Here is a 21,067-nt window from a genome sequence, read left to right as displayed (position 1 = left end):
GAGAAAAACCTCTTAGAGCAAGGGAGAGAACCAACAACAAACTCAACCCACGTATGGTGTCGACGCCGGGATTTGAACCAGGCCACATCGGTGGGAGGCAAGTGCTCTCACCACTGCGCCACCCTCGCCCCCTCCTCTTGTATAGAGGAGGCCTAACTGGCAAATTTTAGCCTAACAGGTTCTAACTGACAGCTTTTTATTTAACTTCTGCAAAGAATCCACATTAACCCTAGAAACTTACCATAGAGATGGGATTATTCGGAAGTGAGGGATTGATTTCATCCAGGTCAATTTCTGCATCACCAAATGATGATGTGATGGATACGCCTGATGGAGAAACCCCAGGAGAAAGACCAGAAAACGTTGATAGAGGTGATGAAGGAGCAGATGGAGGGTTGTCATCTTTGCTCACACCGGGCATGCTGAGTGTTGAATTGTTCAGCTGTTTGGTATCGCTGTTACTATTTTGATCTGTAGCTACAACGTAGGTATAGAAACATATATGGAATCAATACTGTGTTTAACTATCACCCCCTGGGAATGGCCAACTATTTGCTTAAGGTGGCTCCCTAGAGTAAATTGGCTGTGTGCAGCCTGAACACTAGTATGGCGCGAGCTTTAAAATCCGCACGACGTCCACACAAAAATTAAAACAAACATGGCCTCTCAGTTTCGAAATATTCCACCCAAAAAACTTTATTAACTTTCTGTTGAAGCTCATTGTGCAAAAAGTTTGATTAGTGTAGGTCAAACACTTATCAGAGGAGACAATGCTACACCGGTTACAAGTCACTATCGATCTCCATAAGGGTAAATTGTATGTAAAAACAAAGCAGAAATTTTCCAAAGACATCAATTCTTTCACTTCAAAAGTAGACACACGTTAAATAGTCGAAGTAAATGGTGAGTGGAAACTTTACTTAATATAAAACAAAGAAGTAACTACACTAACCCAGAAGGAAGCAATGTTGCTGTTTCTGGCCTTTGATTCACGGTCAGTGGAAAGATCTGAAAGATCGAGCCAATTCTCGAACAAACACTGAAGATTGTCATCATTCCTCGGTCACTTTATTTCTCTTACATTTGATTTGATTTAAGTAATTCTAGAAGTGGCTTTAAGACAAAATTACAAGGAGTGTAATTTTTTTTTGTCTTGCCGACTCTATCACATTGTTTAAAAAACTTCTCAGAAAAAAGGTTTCCCACTTAACTTGCAACCTAATCGAAGGAACCTTTCCATCGATGAACCAACATCCTTGTATTTTTTCTTGTTTCAAACGTCCTTCAACGCACATGCAAGATGCACTAGAAAATGTTTTTGCACAACGAGAAATAATTTTTACTCACAGATTGACCCTTGACGAAAGCAATAGTTGTCAGTCGAGACCTACGGTCTTGTACGTGTAGCTGAGGACATGATGTACGATTTATAGATCGGCGCCATCTTTTACAGCAGACTTTTAAAGAAAAACTTCGCTGTCGAAATTATCCCTACAGAAGAACAAGGTTAAAAAAGTATCCGAAAGTGGGCTGACATTTGAAGATCTGCAAACAGTGTACAGCAGATTAGGAAATGAAGAGCTTATTGCGATCCTTGCACAATCACCGTCTTCATCTCCGACGATCGCCATCCTCATGAGTGACCACCAAGGTTCGAATTTTAACTACAACAGTCAAGTACTTCGAAGAAAACATCCTGTGTTAGGTATAAAATTGAATCTGCTATCTCTCCTTTTCAACTGGCGAGATATCACCGTAATAATACTAATAAACAGCTTCAAAACAATGGCTTTCGTACTCTTCAAAGAAACCACATGTTTTCAGTAGCATTGTGCATTATGCGCATGCGGGCGTGATGGCTTGCGTGCGTATTTTCCTCACACGACCCCGAACCACGCGTGTTTTTCGGATTTTTGTGAGTTCTCGCGTTTCCTTCGGTAAATTTTTTTAAAAAAATCGCCTCATTTCTTAACAGTCGCAGTACCTTTGTACTGTCATTTTTTTGTCAAAATCTGTAAGAGCTAAACTCTTCTATTAAGAAAAATTACAAATTTCAAAATATTGGCAAAACTGTCTTAACGACCCCATGTTTTTTCCACTTTAAAATGTTAAGCAATATCGTTCATATAAAGTGGCAAAGTTTAAAGACATTTCACTGCGGGAAATTAGAAATATTAAGGAAAAATGGGCAAAAATGACAAAATTACTGCCTGTTTAAGGATGCGATGTTTCCATGGCAACAGCCTTACTCCAGAAAATGAAACTTGATAAAGGAGCCTTCTTATATGGGTAACCTTAGCGGTGAATCTCGTGAACAGAATCACAAAGACAAAGTAACTAGATTTCCTTCTGTAACGTATGCTTGATAGCTCGGATTATTAGTAAATACTCTAGGGAGCCACCTTAATACAGATTGACTTTTTAACACAAGTTAGACCAGACTAAAATGCGATTCAAGCAATAAGATTTTCTTCCTCTCTTTGTGCTGAGGAAAAAGAAATCATTGACTTTTACACATTTCCATGGGGGTGAAAGCTTATGAATTTAAATTCTTAGATTACGAAATGGTATCTTTTCGAGTTCATTCCATCTAATAATAAACCCTATTAACTACCCCCATTCAACAAAAATGCATAAATCAATCCAAAGGACCGATAAATGAATCAACACATTCAACACTTGCATACAGACACAAAAGTAGCCTGAGAAAAACTGACATTTCGTACTGTCAACACTTGTTTCCCAGCAAAATGACGTCTGACAAAACCAGCACAGAGGTTCCATCCTGATGATGTGTCACTACCCAGACCTGGATTGGCAAATTTCACCCACGGCACAACCAATAAGAAGCACTACCCAGATCTGGGTAGTAACATGTCATCAGTGGAATTTCTGTACTCGTTCCTCAGCTTTCATTTTGCGGTGAAACCAGTGGTGGTGTCACGAAATGTCGGCTGTTATAAATTAAATCCATTGGTGATATCAACACGTCCCTTAAATCCCTAAGGGTATTTTGCATTCACGCGCTATGTTTTTAAAATTCAGTTTTGAGTTAACAGTGGACATGAACAGAAGAATTCAGATTTAGAAACAAAGACCCGCAGATAATTCACGCTCGTGTAAGGAGTTTTTTCCAAGTGTTTTTTCATCCTTTGAGCAAATTTCTTCTCAGGATAATTGGGTTTTTCCTTTTTCAGTGAATCACACTATTAATCCTCAAAATGTAGAAGTCTGAATGACGCATGAACTAGAATGGTTAGAATACTGAGACACTGAGAATTAAATAAATCTTGGAGAACAGCGAAACGACCAGACTAACAAAAAAGCAGTTTATGTCTCGTTACCATTAGCAGTAGTTCCTTGAGGTGCTAGTGAAGGAGGACCTTGTGAAGGTGAAGACTCCACTGTACCAGACACTGTAGCCACTGACGGTGGCGGTGGGGCCGAACCACATGAAGGCTGATCCTCGCCATTGTTAGTTGACAAGGATGTCTCCCCTGCTCTCATAGACTCAATCATTGCCTCCACATCTTCAGCAGTGGGTAATTCATTCAACGTTGGGGAAGGTACACGCCCTGTGGAAAAGTTCAAATTAATTTTTAACTGCACAGGAACTGCAGAAATAGAGCAGGATGTCATAGTAGCCCCAAAACAAAAGATGGTTACCCAATGCCAACAGCAACTACAGAGCACAAGCATTTTCTACTTATCTTTCCAGACAGCATAATTTTATCTTTCTACTAAACCTTAAACCTATTTCCACATTATATAAATGCTCAAGGGGCTTACTTGCAACTTTGAAATGAGAAAATATTGTTCATGACTCTTCCAAAAGCCAGAAACCTCTGTTAGGTGGAAAGCTCACACTGGTCAAGAGTGTGTGTACACACTCACTTTACAGTCAACTCTCTCTTAATGGACACCTCTCTAAGACGGACACCTGGTGTTGGTCCAAGCTGTTTTTTCTACAAGATGGACACCTCTCTCAGAGAGGCAAGTGACACTTTTGAAACTGTCAACGGACAATTGGGAAGTTGTTTATGCAGCAAAAATACCTCAAAACAAATGTAGGTGCTCCACATGACAGTAAATTACAAATTTTTTGATTTTGTAGTGTTCCTCCAATTCACAGAGTGTATACTTTTACGCATTTAAACCACAAAGCCGGCTGTGAACAATTGCTTGTAATGAATGTTTCATTTTACAACGAGAAAGTGATTCCACTTTTCTGTTACAGAGTTCCAGTTTTCGCTGTTTTGTACAAGTTTAACAGACATGTATTTATTGCGAATGGGTTTAGCTTTAGTTTCTTAAAATTACTGGTGTCACATTACCCTTACTCTCCGTAAGCCAGACAGTCAGGGCTGGTCCTGAAGGTATCCACCTTAGAGATAGTTGACTGTATCTCTAGACCCTAACTGCTCTTACTACCACCCCCCCTCCCCCAACACGGAGACCTCTGTCAGATCCTTATTACCTAGCATTATCTCTTGTGAACTCATATACGGCTGCCCTGGAGCTGGACCAGCATTGGGATATCTTGCTCCAGAATTGGCTGCCTCAAGCACAGCTGCTGCAGCAGCTGCGGCAGCTGGTCCACCAACACTCGATCCAGCAGTGGAGAAGTGCAAGCTTCCTACACTGGAAGATGGGAGGTGGCCACTAGATACTCCTGATCCTGACATTTGGGAAGATCCCATTCCAAATGGTGTAGGCAGCTTCCCAGGAGGGTAGTTTGACATGCTGCCTGATGTAGCTGGGCTGTCTGTTCCAAAATTGGCCATACCAACTGAGGGTGGTGTCCCTAGATAAAGGAACATCTTAAAATGTTGAAAAGCAGTCTATGATAGGTAAGGTTTATGAAGGCTGAAAACCTCTTTTGTGTTTGTTTAACTTTCTATCACTACGTATTAACCCTGAAAGATCAAAAATCCACATACAAATTTTTTACAAAGGGGGGCTGTATCAGAGCTGTCTTAGGGCCTGTTTACATGGAGGTGGGTGGCCCCAGATAGGTGAGGTAAACCGCCTGTCCATATAATCTCTCATTTTAATTTGATCACATTTACATGATACAGTGTAGGTGGGGGTGACCTGCCACATGTTACTTTACCTATCTGGGGTCCTCCACCTCCATGTCAACAGGCCCTTGGAGAAAACTGATTTTGGTCACTCTTGGGACCTCAAGGGTTAATTAAGGTTTAAGATGTACCCTAACAGGCAGACTGATCAAGTGGTCAGCATGTCAGACTCGTAATCCAAGCAGACCAAGGTTGGAGTCACACTCTGACCACCAGCTGGATTTGTTTCTTGGTCACTTAAAGTTCAAATCCTTGGCTGTGCTTGTAAAAAGCCAACTAGTTGCCTCTTTTACCAGCTGGTTTTTTAAAACCTGTTAACCCTTAAAGCTTCAATATTTACATACAAATTCTCCGTACTGATCTCCATACATTTCCTTAAAGAATTAGTTGAGAAAATTGATAATAAATCAAGGCATTTTCTCTAAGGTGATCATTTTATTAATTCTCATAACTTATCTCTTGACAGGGTATGGATATTGTCAGGAGAAAATTGATCTTGCTCACTACTAGGACTTAATAAAGGGTTAATGACATTTTCAAATTTCTTACTGACCATCAGGAACACTCCTCAATGGTGAGCCCAAGGTGATGTTGGGAGAAGGTGAGTGCCGTGAGTGGAGAGACCCAGGAAATGGTGGAGGGTTCCCTCGCTGGTATCCACCCTGGCTGCTTCCTCCATACTTGGCCATCATTTCTGAAGAGGAGCTCATCCGTCCCATGGGTGGGTTTCCATATGACGCTGGCGCAGAAGGCATTGCAAGCTGTTGTTGATCTGTCATCCTGTTTGACACAAAATCCTGACCTGCTAGACTATCACCTCCATTGTTACTGGCGTACCTCAGGCCGGTAGAGGCACCAAACATTTCAGCTGAAGCTGGTTTGGGAAGGATGGGTTGTGGATGAGACGATGGCAATCGCGGCATTGCAGTAGGTGGCTGAGGGTATGTCTGCTGTTGTTGTCTTTGTTGCTGTTGAGCCAAGTAAGGCATTTGTTGGGGGAACTGAGGCTAAAATTTGACAAAAAAAGAGTAAGGGTTAGGGTTAGAGCCATGCCACGCTGTTGCACCAATTCCGCACTTTTCCCCCTACAAAATATTCCGCTGAGAGGACATGTGCTTCATGGCAATGAATAGTCTAAACCAAAAGAGGACAAATGCACCAACTATGATCAACTACGTTCAGTCAGCGGTTTCACGAGAACCGAATGTCCATCAAAAACTATGAGCTTGCAAAACAAAGCCATTCATCATGGCAGTCATGTTGTGTAGGAACTTCTAATATGCACAGGCTTAAAAACATGTGTTGTCGGTCTGAATTTGCAGGTTGTGAAGTCATTTAAAATAGCGCACTTACTAGTTATTATTCCCGTTTTCTTGACATTTTATAAGCAAAACTGTCACTACTTCTTAGCGTTTTAATCTTGACATATCATGTACTTTTATATACATATATTTTTCTTTCAATCCAATTATTTTTCAAATGATAAATGTACTTACAAAAGAGTCTATTAATGCCATGTGCTACAAGAACAAGAGAAATGACCTTACGGATGGACATACCGACACACTAACAAAGACTCTGACATAGTGCCTTACTGGCTAAAAGCCAGTAACCACAAAAAAGGATTGCAAGGACATGCATGATTAATCCTGCAGCTGCCCTGACAGTCATTCCTAAATCTAACAAATCAAGAACAACTTTCCATGGTCCATACTCCTATAGACCATAGAGTTGATGTGGCTTGTGGTTCCTCTCATATTTTGAACATTTTGACGTCACTTCCGTGGTTGAAAAGGGTAGGGCTTCTGATATTTCGCGGAAAAAAAAGCAAAATTTTGCGGGATTTTCAGGGGCAAATTCGTGGAAAAATCGGCTGATTTCGCAGGAGAAAAGTCAAAATTTGCAGAAAAATCGGCCGATTTCTTGGGATTTAAGTGGAAAAGAGTCAAATTTCGAAGGATTTTCAGGGGCAAATTCTTAGAAAAATCGGCCGATTTGACGGGAAATTTCGAGGGGAAACTTCGCCAAGAAACAATCGGTAAAAAATAGCCGATTTCGCTGGATTTTTTTTGTCAAATTTCGCTAAAATCGATCAATTTTGCGTCGATATGACCAGCGTTGTTTAACCTTGTTTTTTTGACAGGGATAAACATTTGCTCTTTCAACAACAGTTTGCTCGAGAAACGAGCGAATGCTTAATGGTTAGTGCCCAGTTTTTCGCAACATTAGTCTAAGAACGCCTGGTAGTTTTGGGACGTTGTTTACTCGTTGCAGTGATGAAGTTTCAAGATAAATTTGGACGTTTGGGGTGAATAAAACAGGTCTAATGGCCAAGATAAGTATTAAATATGTTTTGCCGACATGTATTTGGAAATATTTCTGGCAGATTTCGCGTTTTTTGGGGGATTTCACGGGATTTCGCGGAAATACCTGAATTTCGCGGGTCCGCGACCACGCAAAATATCAGAAGCCCTGTATAAACCATGGAAAATTGCTGTTGAGTTTTTTTTTTTACAATAACAATGAAAGTTCTTGACATCCAGCTCTCAGTGAAGTTTCTTGGACAATGGCATGTAGGAGCGAAAGAGAAAAGCATCACATCATTTCTATGGTCTGTGCTCTCATAGTTTATAAAAAAACTGAAAAATGGCCCTGTAATTGTGAAAAATATTATTCAATGTTTATTAAACTAGCTGAGTATTTTGACTGTACAAAAACAGCTGATACTTAAATCCCTAAAGACCTTAACATGACAATACCTTTGCACTAAAAATAAATTGAACAGAATGACATCAGAGCATGTGCAGTACCCAAGTGTTTACAGCACCAGGACAGATGTCTCATACTGTACCTGAGGATATCTATGCTGCATCTGTTGTTGCTGCTGAAAGCTTGTATAATCAGGAGTAGGCTTCTGTATTTGGCTTCCCATTTGCTGACCCTGTGTTGGAAGACTCGTCTGCCCCATAACTTGCCGACCACTCATGCTCATATTTCCATAGTATGGCTGTGCTTGTGACATGCTCCCTGCTTTCATACCACCCTGCTGCTGCATTATGTATGCTGCATATGGTTGCTGCGAAGAGGCTTGATGTGACTGTTGTTGTTGTTGGTGTGAGTTGCCGAGCATCATGTAAGGCATCTGCTGTTGTGGAATCCCTGGCTGCTGCAAATAAAACGATTAAAGCAATGAAACTGTGATAATGTTTGTTTATCAAATAAATTGGTTCCTTTACTGTGCTTTTCAAAAACGTGTGATTTTTGAAGTTCAAAAGCCAACTACTGTTTGCTTGTTTTGCTGCTGTCAATCATCTTTAGCAAACCTCTTAGGAAAAGGAAGTTTACTTCAGCAGGTTCAAATGGTCATGGTTTGTGATTGGTGGATTTTGATCCATTTTGTGTGCTTATTTGTTTGAAGGTTTGTTGCTTGTGATCGTAATTAGGATTGGTGGCAGTGAAAAATGATTGTGAAGGTGGCTTTTGAACTTCAGAGTTTTTGAAAAGCCCAGTAAGGTCCTAGGGAAACGTACAGTCATGAATAAATTTGTGTAGCAAGGGTCGTTCTTAACACTTACATCTCAGCTGTTTTGGAGCTCAAATAGTACAGGGATATTGAGGAATGATGGATGTCTACAAATGTTGCCTTTTATTTGTTAGGTTGTGTCTTATGACGATGGAGTGAGTCATACTAGTGATGAAGATAATGTTTTTATCTATTTGCCTTCAAGGTCAATGATTTATCACAACTTGCTGTTTAGATCACAATCAAAACAAAAATACATTTATGTATTCCAACGATTGTAGATAGTTTGTATACCTCGTACCTATGTTAAATGCCATTTGTTTGTAGCAAGAAAAGAAGGCTTTGAAGGTTTCTTTGAATTTTGTTGTATGCCGCTCTAAAAAATTTTCATCATTGAGGGCCTAGACCAGGTTTATAATGGTGATGCTTGTAGGATTTTGAATTTTAAAGAGCAATTGCTGTAGATTTTTGACTTGGTCAATGTCATATTATTTTCCTATTGCTGTAGCAATTAACATAGGATACTTCATGGGAAGTGCACACACACACACACAAGTTATCGAAGCAAAATATCAACTAATCAGGGGCACTACCCAGATATAGGTAGTGGCTGGCACATCATCAGTATTCAGTTTCTACGCTCGTTTTTCAGACGTCATTTTGCAAGGAGCCAGTGGTGGCTACAGGCTGTCTGACTGCAAACCTGATGGTTATGGAATTATTTTCTTTACTAACATTGACTGATAATTCATAAGCAAACGATAAAGAAAAAACATATTACGAACATAAAATGTTAATAATAGTTAATATTATATTAGTATATATCTGTCGGATTTGATAAGTCTCTAGAAAGCCAAGTCCAAGGAGTAAGAACTCACCCTCCCCACCTATGACTAGTCAGTCAGTCATTCCCCCAAGCTCTGCTAGTAGCATTATGATTATGAGTCAGAGCATTGATTTGGCTGGGCTATCACACAGGAAAAACTCCTTGACTTTGCCTTGCTTTCTGACTTGAAACTCTAATCAAAGTGACAAAATTTCCGCTCCCTACCCCCCTACTTTTGACATGCAAAAAAAGGAAGCCAACCACCCACAGTTAGGTCTGGGCCTGAGCTCTCTGCTGACACCTACCAAGATGCCAAGCCCCCTGTTTTTTGTTTTTTTCTGGCTACACTGCCTTGAACACGAGGATGCCCATGTTCAAGAAAAAACTTAGTGGGCACCTTTTAGCAAAATTACACAGATATGAAGGACTGGAAGAGTGGAATATGGATACTTGTGAGGGGTTTATATGAAAATTAATATATATCAACATTAACATATTAAAGAATATACTAGATTAGTGGCTGCTTGATTTACTGTGGAAGTCCAAATAACCTCCTTGATGGAACACAGCAATCCACGCATTAACATTTACAAAAAAGCCTTACATAAAACTACTACTAACAATAGTTAACTGCAATAAGGGATGTCAAAGTTGCTTTGAACAATTAATTTGTGTTTCTACCTTTTGTACATTTTCCTAGCAGATCTGCCAATTTTTTAACCTGTCAAACCAGAGTGTGAATTTTGCACTAAAAACTGTTCATTTTCATACGATTGGCTCAAATAACTTTGGCTAGGACTCACTGTTTGCCTCTAAAAATGTAATTAGTTACAGTTGTAAATCCTGTCTAAGGGACCCTGAATAAAGTAGGCCCACTGCAACTTATTCTGTTGTGTTGCAAATATAACCAAAGATGGTAAAAAGGCTGCATTAAGGTTATATTTCCTGTATATAGTGGCTCAAAAGTTAAGTCAAAATAAAAACAGGTGAATAACAGATTTATGCACAGGTGTATCTCAGCAAACTACTATTATTGTTTTTACTCCTGGGACTAACTCAAATACAGTTGAACCTCCCTCTATTAAGCGGCCAGTAACCAAAGTCTTGAAATAATAATTGCAGCCACCACTGTTCAGCTGCTGCTGCCACCTTTTGGCTGCCCCAACAAGAGTTCACCCATTGTGGTCACCTCTATTAAGTGGCCATCAAGCCCTAGATACACTTAGTTTGACTTAATTTCAAGGTATTGATGAAGGAAAATACAATGCGAGAAAGAAGGTGATGACTGATTTTGAACAAGTAACGCTGCTCCTGTCACGGGTTTGTTTCAAAATAAAGTGATGTTTCTGCTTAAGATTATGCTAATTTATGACAAACCTCAATTGAATGGCCAACCTCCATTAAACAGCCATTTGCCGGTTCTCCGAGGCTGGCTGTTTAATGCAGGTTAAACTGTACTATAAAAACAATGTAGACCATATGTAACATCTAGATCATTGTTTGCCAATTGAAAATCATGTTTACATGAATTAAAGCAGTGGAGAAGTGACGTCACTCGATGGAATTAGCAGCTTGTTGATTAAGACATCCCTTTCAAGTGTATGCGACTTGAGGGGATGGCTGAAATTCTGGGTAAGACTGACAGAAAAAGCAGTGAAAATGTTTTGCAAATTCAACAAAGCCCAAGTTGTACAAAATTCTGGCAGAAAAACTGCCATTATATTGGAAATACTGTAAAGGCTAAAAATTTGTCTGTGAAACTATGAACATTCTTTTACACAAACAAACAATCCAAGGCAGGAAAATTTCCACTGCTATAAATTATAGCACAAATTACACAACAGCAAAAACAAGACTGATTCATTACTCAAAAGGACAACAGAGTTTAACAAGCTAGGGATGCTTTCTGTCCCTGACATGCCAAAAAGAAGAGTGTGATGTTATCAGTCAGTACCAAGTTAAATCATACAATTTGATGACCAGAAGAGGACTGGGATGTGTGACTGAATTCATGATATTGTTTCCCTGGTATCAGTAAAACAAAGGAATTTCTGTACATTGTTAATCAGCATCTTTACACCCTTGCCATATCAACAGTAAATACAAAAAGAAGATACTTAGATGCATGAAATTTTCTTTTTGGCAATGAGAAACTGTTATGTAAACCACAGCAAAAAAGGTGTAGGGACAGTGTGTTGTTTTCTAATCATGGTTAACTAACATAACAGCTTTGAGTGAGATTCAGAACTTTGCTAAGTTGTATGTTTCCACAAGGAACTTCATATGGTAATTTCTTTTTACTCTCTATTGGATCTAAGTGTAACACCTATATCCTTCTTACGAAAATACATTTCTGGCCAACACTCTCACAATAAGTATGAAATGAATTTATCCAAATGAATCAGAGAAAGTTAAACGTCGATGTAATTGAATCTGGTTGTGTTATCACTGAACAGGCAAATCAGATGAGATACCAATCAGAAAGATATAGAGTCAAATTTTTGTGACAAAATAGCTACAGGAATATCAGTGACAAACTCTCAACAGGGAACTTGCCAATAGAGCCATGGTTTGTATGACAAACTAAATGCAGTTCCCTTTAGTTCTTTGGAGTAATCAATCACAGAGCCCTTATCATCAGGACTTTACAAAATAAATCTCTCCACGATACTTCAATGTGACTTGATATAACTTATATTGGGCCACATAATATGAATGGATGAAAGGAATTTCAGTGGACCTGGGATATTAGGCACCTAGCTTTATTAATTCTTACTTCACTTTTTTGTTTGGTAAAATACTATTACACTTAGCAAGGATGATCAAAACAATAACACTTTTGTGGTAATTCACTTCTTTAAGAGAGCTGCAATTTCATAGCAACCATTTGACATGCCAATGTAAATTTTATGCTGTCAATTTGTTGTAAGCTACAGAAATTCTCTTATATCTACAATAAAGCAATGTGTCTTAAAAATCTTATCAGAAGGCATTTCTTGAAGTTGTTGTTACATTGAAGATGAAAGGAGGATACAATCCAGCATAAATGTGACAATAACAAACATCATTTACAACTTGCAACTTGTCCCTGGAACAAAATTAGAGCTTCTAAATTTTGGGCATATGCAGAAGGGCTTAAAACAACACTGCCCTCTCAACGTTTACCTTTTTCTCTCTATTTCTCCTGCTTCTTTCCCTGTTCTTCCCCCAATGTTTCTCTTTACCTGGGCTTTTACTACACTTAATTATGGTGGGAAAAGTTTCCAAGAAAAATTAAGGATTGTGAAACTATTTTGTGGGTATCAGGGGTACAGGACTCTATAGATCTTTGGATGCAAAAATAAAAGACTTTTTCCACAGGTATTTCTTTATCCAGACTCAAAGTTGTCAAATAAGCAGTCCATAGAAACCTCAAAAAAGGAAAGAATCAAAATTTTCCATTGATGCAAATGTACAGTAAACACAGCAAAATTTGGACATTAGAAAAATATGAAACTTCTCAAAATGCATTTGAATGTTTTTGCTACAGATGAGACTAAATAAGATTTTACCACTACAAAAAAGTCACTAGGCACTTGTTGCAGCTTCAAAACAACAAAGACCATACTTTTTACAAATTTTTCCAAACTTTTTGCAGTTTTGGAAAACTGGTTAGCAAATTTCAATACTTTTTTTTATGAATTAAGGACTCTAAACAAACCCTGTGATGAGTCGTGGGACAAGATTTCATGAGAATTTTTTGGTGAATTTAACAATGTTTTTGCTCTTTTCTCCTGCCAGTTTAGCAAGATTGTGCTAATTTGGGTATGGTCTAAAAGATCTCTTTGGCCTGCATAAGGTAGGTGTCAGTTTGTTTTGTGTGCAACTGTCTAAACTGATGACATCCATTATTTTTCCAAACCTCCTCCATGTTGATTGCCTTTGTTTTTTCTTTATGAAGTACAACATGTATTCAAGGACAAATTGTCATTTTGGGTCAAGCATGTGCACAAAACAATTTGCTTGGTTAATAAGCATTTAAGAATGCCTAACAATATATATGCATATTTGTGAACACCATAAGCATTACAAGATGCAGATATAATTAACTTCAGAAAATGTTTGGAACTTCAATAATTACTGGTAAAGTTGTTTACATTGTTAAGCCAATCTGTTTTACAAGCAATTAAGGAAATCATCTGTATCTTATGAGAAGAGGTTCAACAGTTCAAAAAATCTATTTAACCGTTCAAAAGTCACTTGCAATCTATTTGTTAACTGGTAGTTTTCACCTCTTAAATAGAAAGACTACAGTGGAATCCTGCTTTTCAATGCACACACATTCCTAATGACCAATTTTCAGTTCTTTGTCTCAACAAAACACTCATGAATTTATATTCCCTCTCTCACAAGCTCACTTAAAACAAACCTTTATTATTTGGAGTAACACTCCTGTATGCTAAAAAAGAACTACATTTTGTATCACACAAAGTTAACTACATTCATCTTCCACTGCTCCCATAAAAGACATGGCCAAGAGAATTTCAAAGGTTTTGCTTAATATTCAGTTGGTTTGGCTGGACCAGAAACAGAAAATGACAGTGAAGCAAAACAGAGACTATTTCATACAATTGTGTAGTTGTGTGTGGAACACCAAGCAAACAATATTTTCAGTGTAAAACTATTTGAAGGAGCAAAGGATGAACAACATCCGACTTTGTATTCAAAGTTTCAATAACATTTAAGGACTGTTGAGGGAAATTCAAGGCCTTTTTAAGGACATTTCCTGATCATTCAATTCTCAAGGACTTTTCAAGGGCCTGGTATGTTTTAGAGGACTTTTCCAATCCTGTGTAAGCCACAGATACTAAGTACCCTTACGTCACTTCAAAGTTTGACACTCCAACCTTTGAACCAATAAAAGGTGTCCATTACACTTATTCTATCCCTTTGGTTCCAGTATTAACCTGGGTCCATGGTTTCATTATTATCATCAAGGTTATATTATCAATGTACTAGTAAAATTATAAGATCAAATGACTTTAAAAAATAATGGAGTACACATTTTAAGGTTATTACTATAGAAATAGATGGAACCCTTGTGAGTTTTGAAGGTACTGTACAATCCATTCCCATCTAATCATATGCAACATGTCAAAGTGAAACAAAACCTGCTTCAGAATGACTGTCACAATTGAAAAAGTTGAAACAACCTCATTTACTTCTAAGCAGTTTAATTCAAGTTAATAAGGTGAAGACAAGCTTACTGTAACAAAAATAATGTGGACCAATATAACAAAGAAATGTCTAACCCTTACATTTTTTTACAAAAGAAAGGTCAATAAAATGATCAAGGTTTAATCCCTCTGAGACCAATGACTTACAACGTCTCAAAAGTACCCGCAATTATTTATAAATTGACACTAGCAGAGCCAATCATACAAACAGACATATGAATTTCACAGGTGGTGATCCTGGTTTAAAATTGTCTACAAAATTGTACACAAAATAACTTACCGCGCCGGACTTGTAGGTTCAGGAATCGAAACCTTGCCGTTTCAGAGAAGGACGTAATCCGCTCTGCATCGTTTTTACCTGATTGGCGAAACTCGATCAGCCCCGCGCTAAATTCGAGTCCGCCATTGTGATATGAATATTCTGACGATAAATATTTTAAGCGTATGTCTGTTTCTCACTGCAGCCGTTGTGACCCTCCAATCTCCCCGCAAATGAAACTAACAACGCCCGAGATACCAAAAAATATAAACAATCTCCCAACGGTTTTAATATGGTCTTACCTGCAATTGTGCTCGACTCATCGGTGGGCCGGGAGATGTATTTGTTGGTAAATTTGTCGAACAATGGTTCGACGTCTGCAGCCGACTTTGCCACTGAAAATGCTGGTTTGTAATCATATTTCTTTCATCTGGTTGCGAGTTAGACGATCTTTGCCCAGCCTGAGACGAAATTGAGTCTTGATTGTAATAACCCGGCGGAAACGGGCTAGAAGTCTGGGGATTTAACCCCCTTTTTAGTTGATTTTCACTACGAGCAGAAGCAAACCTTTGTTGGGAGCCATATTGTTCCGCTGCGTTCGGCGCTCTAGGTGCGATGGGAACTTCGCGAAACGATCCGTGGAGTAGCATTTCCTGTCGAGGATTGTATTGATCGTACTGGTTTTGTGGTGATAAAGCAGGTTGATTTGACGCCAAAAGTTTCATACTTGCGGGGTTAGGGTTCGTTGGAGTAAGATTTCTAGACGGTACGGCCGTGTTTGCCGTCGAACTTCCTGGGTCGGTATTCCCTGGGTCGAGAATTGTCGAAAGTTGATTGTTTAGATGAACGGAGGCGGGTATTCCCAAACTAGCAGCTCCTGACTTGTTTACTGGTCCCGTAGATGAATTCATAGACATTTGAAACCCATTAGCGTTCGCCGTTTGTTGGTTTGTTGCACTCGAACTCGACGTCGCCATTTTGTTGGGCAAGGAATTTCCCTTATTATTGTTGACAGTCCGATGTTCTGTACTCTGAATATAATCTTGTAGCTCGTTCAAAATACCCTGATTTTTCGAGCCTACTACACTACTTGAACCATTCTCACGTATGAACGGGTCAGAAAAGAAATCTCTGCCCGCTGAAGGAATTTTAAAACGATGATTTGTGTGTTCCGTGTTCGATACAGGCTCCTTATTGGGAAGTTGAAGGCGACGACTGCTTTCTTCGCTGTTACTGGCATGGACCCGAGCAGTTTGCGCCATTCAGCAGCGCCAACACGCTCTTTACGAGACCATACCGACAGGGAAAAAAATTCCAAAGCCTCATGAATTGTTTGTAACTTGCACGTGTTGTTGGGGTTTACCTGGCGATGTCTGACGTTGTAGAAAATTGCCGCCTTTCACCCTGCCGATGGTGAACGCTTTTCACACACTAGCAGCCATCTATAGTTAGCACGTGTTTGAATGACAGGAGAGAGTACGTGACGTCACCAGGACCATAAACTCTGCGCACGCACAATACCGGCACAAAATTGGTTGGGGCTTTAGTGCGTGACGTCTCCGGGAGCCAAGCTAATTGCGATCGCGATTATATCTATTTTTTTAATTTTTTGGTTACCCTCCCTCCTGAATTCCTTTTCCCAGGCCCTTTTTCAGAGGAAGTCATCGAAAACACGGCCAAAGATAATACGGACTAGACAAACCGAATGATCGGTCAGCAAAATACAGGGTAATTTTAAAGCCTAATTTCATCAGGGGCCAGTGGAGCAAAAAGACTATAATTTTATAGCTAAAAATGGACGCAGTACCTGCCAGCTGAGAATCTTTCCCATCAATAGGAAATTAAGTTTTTACTCGGGGACCTTAAGATCAGATGACAGCGACGGCGATGAGAACATCAAAAAAGCAATAGGTCTTAGGCTCCATCCATACGTATCCGAACTACAGTATTTTTGAAAACGGAGTTTTTTTCTCCGTTTTCAAAATTATCCGGATACGAGTGGACGGGACCTTAGGCCCGCCAAACCTCGAACTTTTCACGAGACGAGTCAAATTTAGAGGGCTAGTCATGAAAAGTCCGACTACACGTCTGGCTCAGTTGATTTCGTCTGAATGAGTCTGGATCGTCCAACACGTTCTATCCGTCTGCTTCAGACGGATAGAACGTCTGAAGATCGTCACCGAGACAAAAGTCGATGTCCACACGCAACGAACTAAATTAATAGATTAAAAGTTTGTATGATAATAAATCTTTAGCCTCGTTCGGGAGAAAATTTTTTATATTTCTTGTCTGGTACAATTCAGTTTATTCCCAACAGACGATCTAGTTAATTTAGGTCGACTCAAATTAGAGTTTGGTTCGCCTCATGAAAAGTTTGACGTTTGGCCTGGGCCTTAGATTAGCAAAACAACACCTCTGCTAGTGCATCACACTCTTTTGTACACTTCTTTGCTATCACTGCACGACTACGGTGTAAAAATGCATAAAATTCTCGTTTTATGGAGGTTGTAAACCACGACGAAATTTCATTTCTCCTTCTAGACCGGTTAGGAATTCAACTCCAGGCAGTAGCCTAGGCTCCAGCTTCCGGACTGTTCGCCTTCATTTGTTAAGTAAGTGAGTTGAAATAATCGCGATGAAAATTAGAAGAAGGCAAATTCACTTTTTAGCCGAAGTTTTTACTATTGTCTGCAGACAAGGGGAATGTTTATTTACCAAAAGATTATTTTTCCCACCATTTACCAGGTTTAACGGTATTTTAAAGAATAGCCTAGACTGCGAGCAGTCCCTGTTCAGTCAGTCGAGTCTAAGCTCGGCAGGACTGGAGAGAGCGAATTGGCCGAGAGGGAAACTGGAGAGTTCCCTTTCCTCGCTCGCGTGACCATCCTGAGGGACTGCTCGCAGTGAAACGTGAGTAAAAACTTTTTTGTCGTTGTCCCACCTCGGGGAATGAAGGAAATTTATCAATCCAGTCCTCGTTTTGCCAATCTGAGCTAATCTGGGTACGAGATTAAATCCAGTACCCAAACCAAGTTTGATCAAATGCCCAAAAAACAGCCAAAACCAAACGGTGGGATTACAAGCTGACAAAAATGGGCGGAATGAGCCTTTCAAAACAAATTTCATCATAGGCGTCCCCTTCTCCACCCGACCTCTCTCCTCTTCCCTTTTTCCTCATTTTTTTCCCGCTCTCCATTTCGCGCCACTGCCTTCGTACGCCTGACGCAGGCTAGTCAATCACTGGGCAATAAGGGGAATGCGATTTTGGGCTCAACTTTAATTCACCCCCACTCATGCCCCGCACGCTTTCTTTTTCTCTCTCCCCAGTTAGGGCTTTCCACTAGTTGCTCGGCAACTCTTTTGGCAACTTCTCCTAATTCGAGCAACGTGTTGCATTCTGAACAATTTCTCAGGTTATCTTCGAATTCTTAGACATCTGAGCAGCTTTAGTGCCTTTCTTCCATATTTCACAATGTTTTAGTAGACAATTTATGAATTTCCTGTAAAAAAAGAGCCAAATCCTCCTTTACTGGGGGCAGATCATGGGCGCAAGATAAATGTAACCGGACTGTTAGTTAGGGCAGCAGGTTTTAGAGAAAATTTAAAATGGTGGACGAAGATTCACACTCGACTGACGTGAGTGTTTCGGGTATTTAAGAAGAAGGTCATTCAACAATCTTATTTACTCATTACATTTTTTAATTTTAGGACAAAGTTATCTAGCAACGCTGGTTACGCCACAAAATTGCACAAAAATGCTTAAAAAATCTTACTTTTTTGTACAATTTGCATTTTTTTGCATCAGACCAAAACTCGTTTTTGTTTTTTTGAGCAACTTTTGAGCAACTTTCGTTAATGCAAAGAGCAACTTTTGATTGTTTTTTTAGCAACTTTTGAGCAACTTTTTGAGAAATTACGGGACACTTTATGGAAAATCTCGAGCAACCTGTGGAAAGTCTTGCCCCACGACACAAAGGCCTTAGTATCTGCCTCCTTCACAGGCCTTCCCAAGGCTAAGTGAGGATTGGGGAACACGCGAGCACGCGAGACAAGCGAGAAGCACGAGAGAGGGATGATGGGAACGAGCATCCTTTTTCTCCCCTTCCAATCAATCCCTTCGTCCCCGCATAGTTAATTCTACCATTCCATCATACCTGTATTTCCTTAAACTTAGCTGTTTATTATTGTTATTTTAATCAGTAACACCTGTACAAAATGGTAATACTGAATAAACTTGTTGTTGTTGTTGTTGCTTTCCAGGGAGCGGGTCCCCCCAACCTCGTTCCCAGGGTTCTTTCCTACCCACCCTACGGAGCGAGAGAAGGGTGGGTAGGAGATAACCCTGGGAACGAGGTTGCGGGTCCCCGCGACATCCCCGCTTCTTTGGATAACAATCGATCGACGTAAACAACGAACTCCCACACCCTTCAAAGCCGATCGCCTTTGAAACCTTCTAATACAGTGCTGCTATATCAAGGAAATAGGTACGTGTTGCTATAAATCTAATATATCAATAGTCTTGATCGATCCCCAATAATCCGGACCAACTTGCCGGCTTGATATTTGGCGCCTGCTATAGCTTATCAGGTCGAGAGGTCATTTCGGTTTATATGCATGAGTGTATTCCATATTGTTATTTCCACCCAAAATTCCGGAAATTCGGTTACAAAACTAATCACTGTCAAGTGGAATGGACCATTTCGGTTCACGTTGACCAATCAAGTCATTTCGGCCAGTCGGACCGAAAATTGTTCTCTCTTGTACCCCCATTCTATGAACAATTGTTCTTGGTTTGCAACCACGTGACAAGGCGGCCATGTTGGGGTCAATACAATAAATTGTTTTCACAGTGACGTCATCAAATTGTAAAGTCAAAATAATGAGGTTTTACGAATTCTTATTTACACTAGATTGAAGATAAACAAAAAAATAAATCTTTGTACAAGTTTCCATTCCCGTGGCATGTTTCATTTCGCAAACACAGCAATTTGAACTTCTGGGCCTGGTTCCTCGAAAGATGGTTAAGTTTAACCCAGGATTAAGCCAAATTTTAAGCAAGGTTTTCTTGTCTAAGAATATGTCACTAGAGCTTACAAAGTACTTTCTTGCCTTTACTCCAAGACTCAATGATGATAACATAGAATATTACTCTAAGTGATGCGTAGGAAGGTAAATACAAAAATGTAACAAAATTTTTAATCCTGGATTATCATTAATCGGCCTTTCAGGAACTGGGGCCTGAGCTTTTACAGTGTGTGACACCAAAATAGGAATGCTGTCTCATTGAAAAAAAAGTCTCTCCTCATGATTTTCAGCAGTATAACCATTTCAAGTATTAGAAGACATGTTTATGCGCATGTATGCTAGTTCTCGAGTGGAAAGAAGGAGTCTTTATAGAAAAAGTGGACTCCAGATGTTTTTGTTGATTTCCAGTGGCCATATTGGTGCACCAAAATGGTACACCAATATGGTGTCTCCATACAAAGCTCTCCAAAGGTGCGTGAAACGTTTCAGCAAATAACTCAGAAACTGTGGGCCACAAAGACCTGTTTATATATTAGTCTTTTATAACATTTCCTTTTTTTGGCTTCTTCCACTTGACAGTTTTCAATATATTTATTTTTTGTTGTGTGATGGTGAAAATGATCTTTGGAATTTTTTCTCAAAGAATTGACATGAAAATAGAGTTTAGTTCCCAGAGGAGAGAAATGCTTTTGTTCTTGACCACCAACCTGGCCGTCGTGACATCACATGCAAACCAGCAATATTAATGTTGAGTTTGGTGGCTTGGGTCAGGTCTATGCAACCAGAAGGTTACCCTGTGTCAGGCGTTCAGAATGTGTGGAATTTTCAAAATTTCAAACCAGAATGTTGTTGGATGGAAAGCGCTCCATGGTTCAATTTGACCTGTTACCATCCCCCCTGGCTAAGCAACCCCAGGGACAAGTCCAGCCCTTCAGGTGTGAGGATGGGGAATTGTTTGAGGCAGTCCTGTCCCTGGGGTAGGGGGATAGGGCAAATCAAAAATAACTTCTTGGGTATTCCAAAGTGCAGTGTCTGTTTTGTATGGTTTGGCTAAAGAAAGAGGATATTAAAATGAATTTCCTTGTCGAAATTGTGTGAATAAGAATAATATTGAATCCTTAGTTCAAAGCTCCATGG

The 21,067-nt window shown here is 39.6% G+C and overlaps 1 protein-coding gene across 2 annotated transcripts in view; it reads right to left on the bottom strand.

The window, feature by feature from the left end:
* Positions 1 to 16,350, bottom strand: part of LOC140952898 (uncharacterized) — a 28,941-nt gene extending 12,591 nt beyond the window's left edge. Inside the window, exons 1-6 of one of the 2 annotated variants that reach the window (XM_073402350.1) lie at positions 15,208 to 16,350; positions 7,933 to 8,247; positions 5,635 to 6,088; positions 4,478 to 4,804; positions 3,345 to 3,575; positions 242 to 477 (exon numbers count right to left, since the gene is read on the bottom strand). In XM_073402350.1, the coding sequence (XP_073258451.1) occupies positions 242 to 477; positions 3,345 to 3,575; positions 4,478 to 4,804; positions 5,635 to 6,088; positions 7,933 to 8,247; positions 15,208 to 16,167 (2,523 nt within the window). In that variant the 5' untranslated portion in view covers positions 16,168 to 16,350. The remainder of the gene's footprint in view (positions 1 to 241; positions 478 to 3,344; positions 3,576 to 4,477; positions 4,805 to 5,634; positions 6,089 to 7,932; positions 8,248 to 15,207) is intronic. The other variant, XM_073402358.1, reaches the window with a different exon arrangement.
* Between the last annotated feature and the right edge of the window lie 4,717 nt (positions 16,351 to 21,067).

The sequence above is a fragment of the Porites lutea genome, chromosome 1 (genome assembly GCF_958299795.1).
Source record: "Porites lutea chromosome 1, jaPorLute2.1, whole genome shotgun sequence".
In the NCBI taxonomy this organism is placed as follows: domain Eukaryota; kingdom Metazoa; phylum Cnidaria; class Anthozoa; order Scleractinia; family Poritidae; genus Porites; species Porites lutea.
This window is presented reverse-complemented; position numbering and strand designations above follow the sequence as displayed.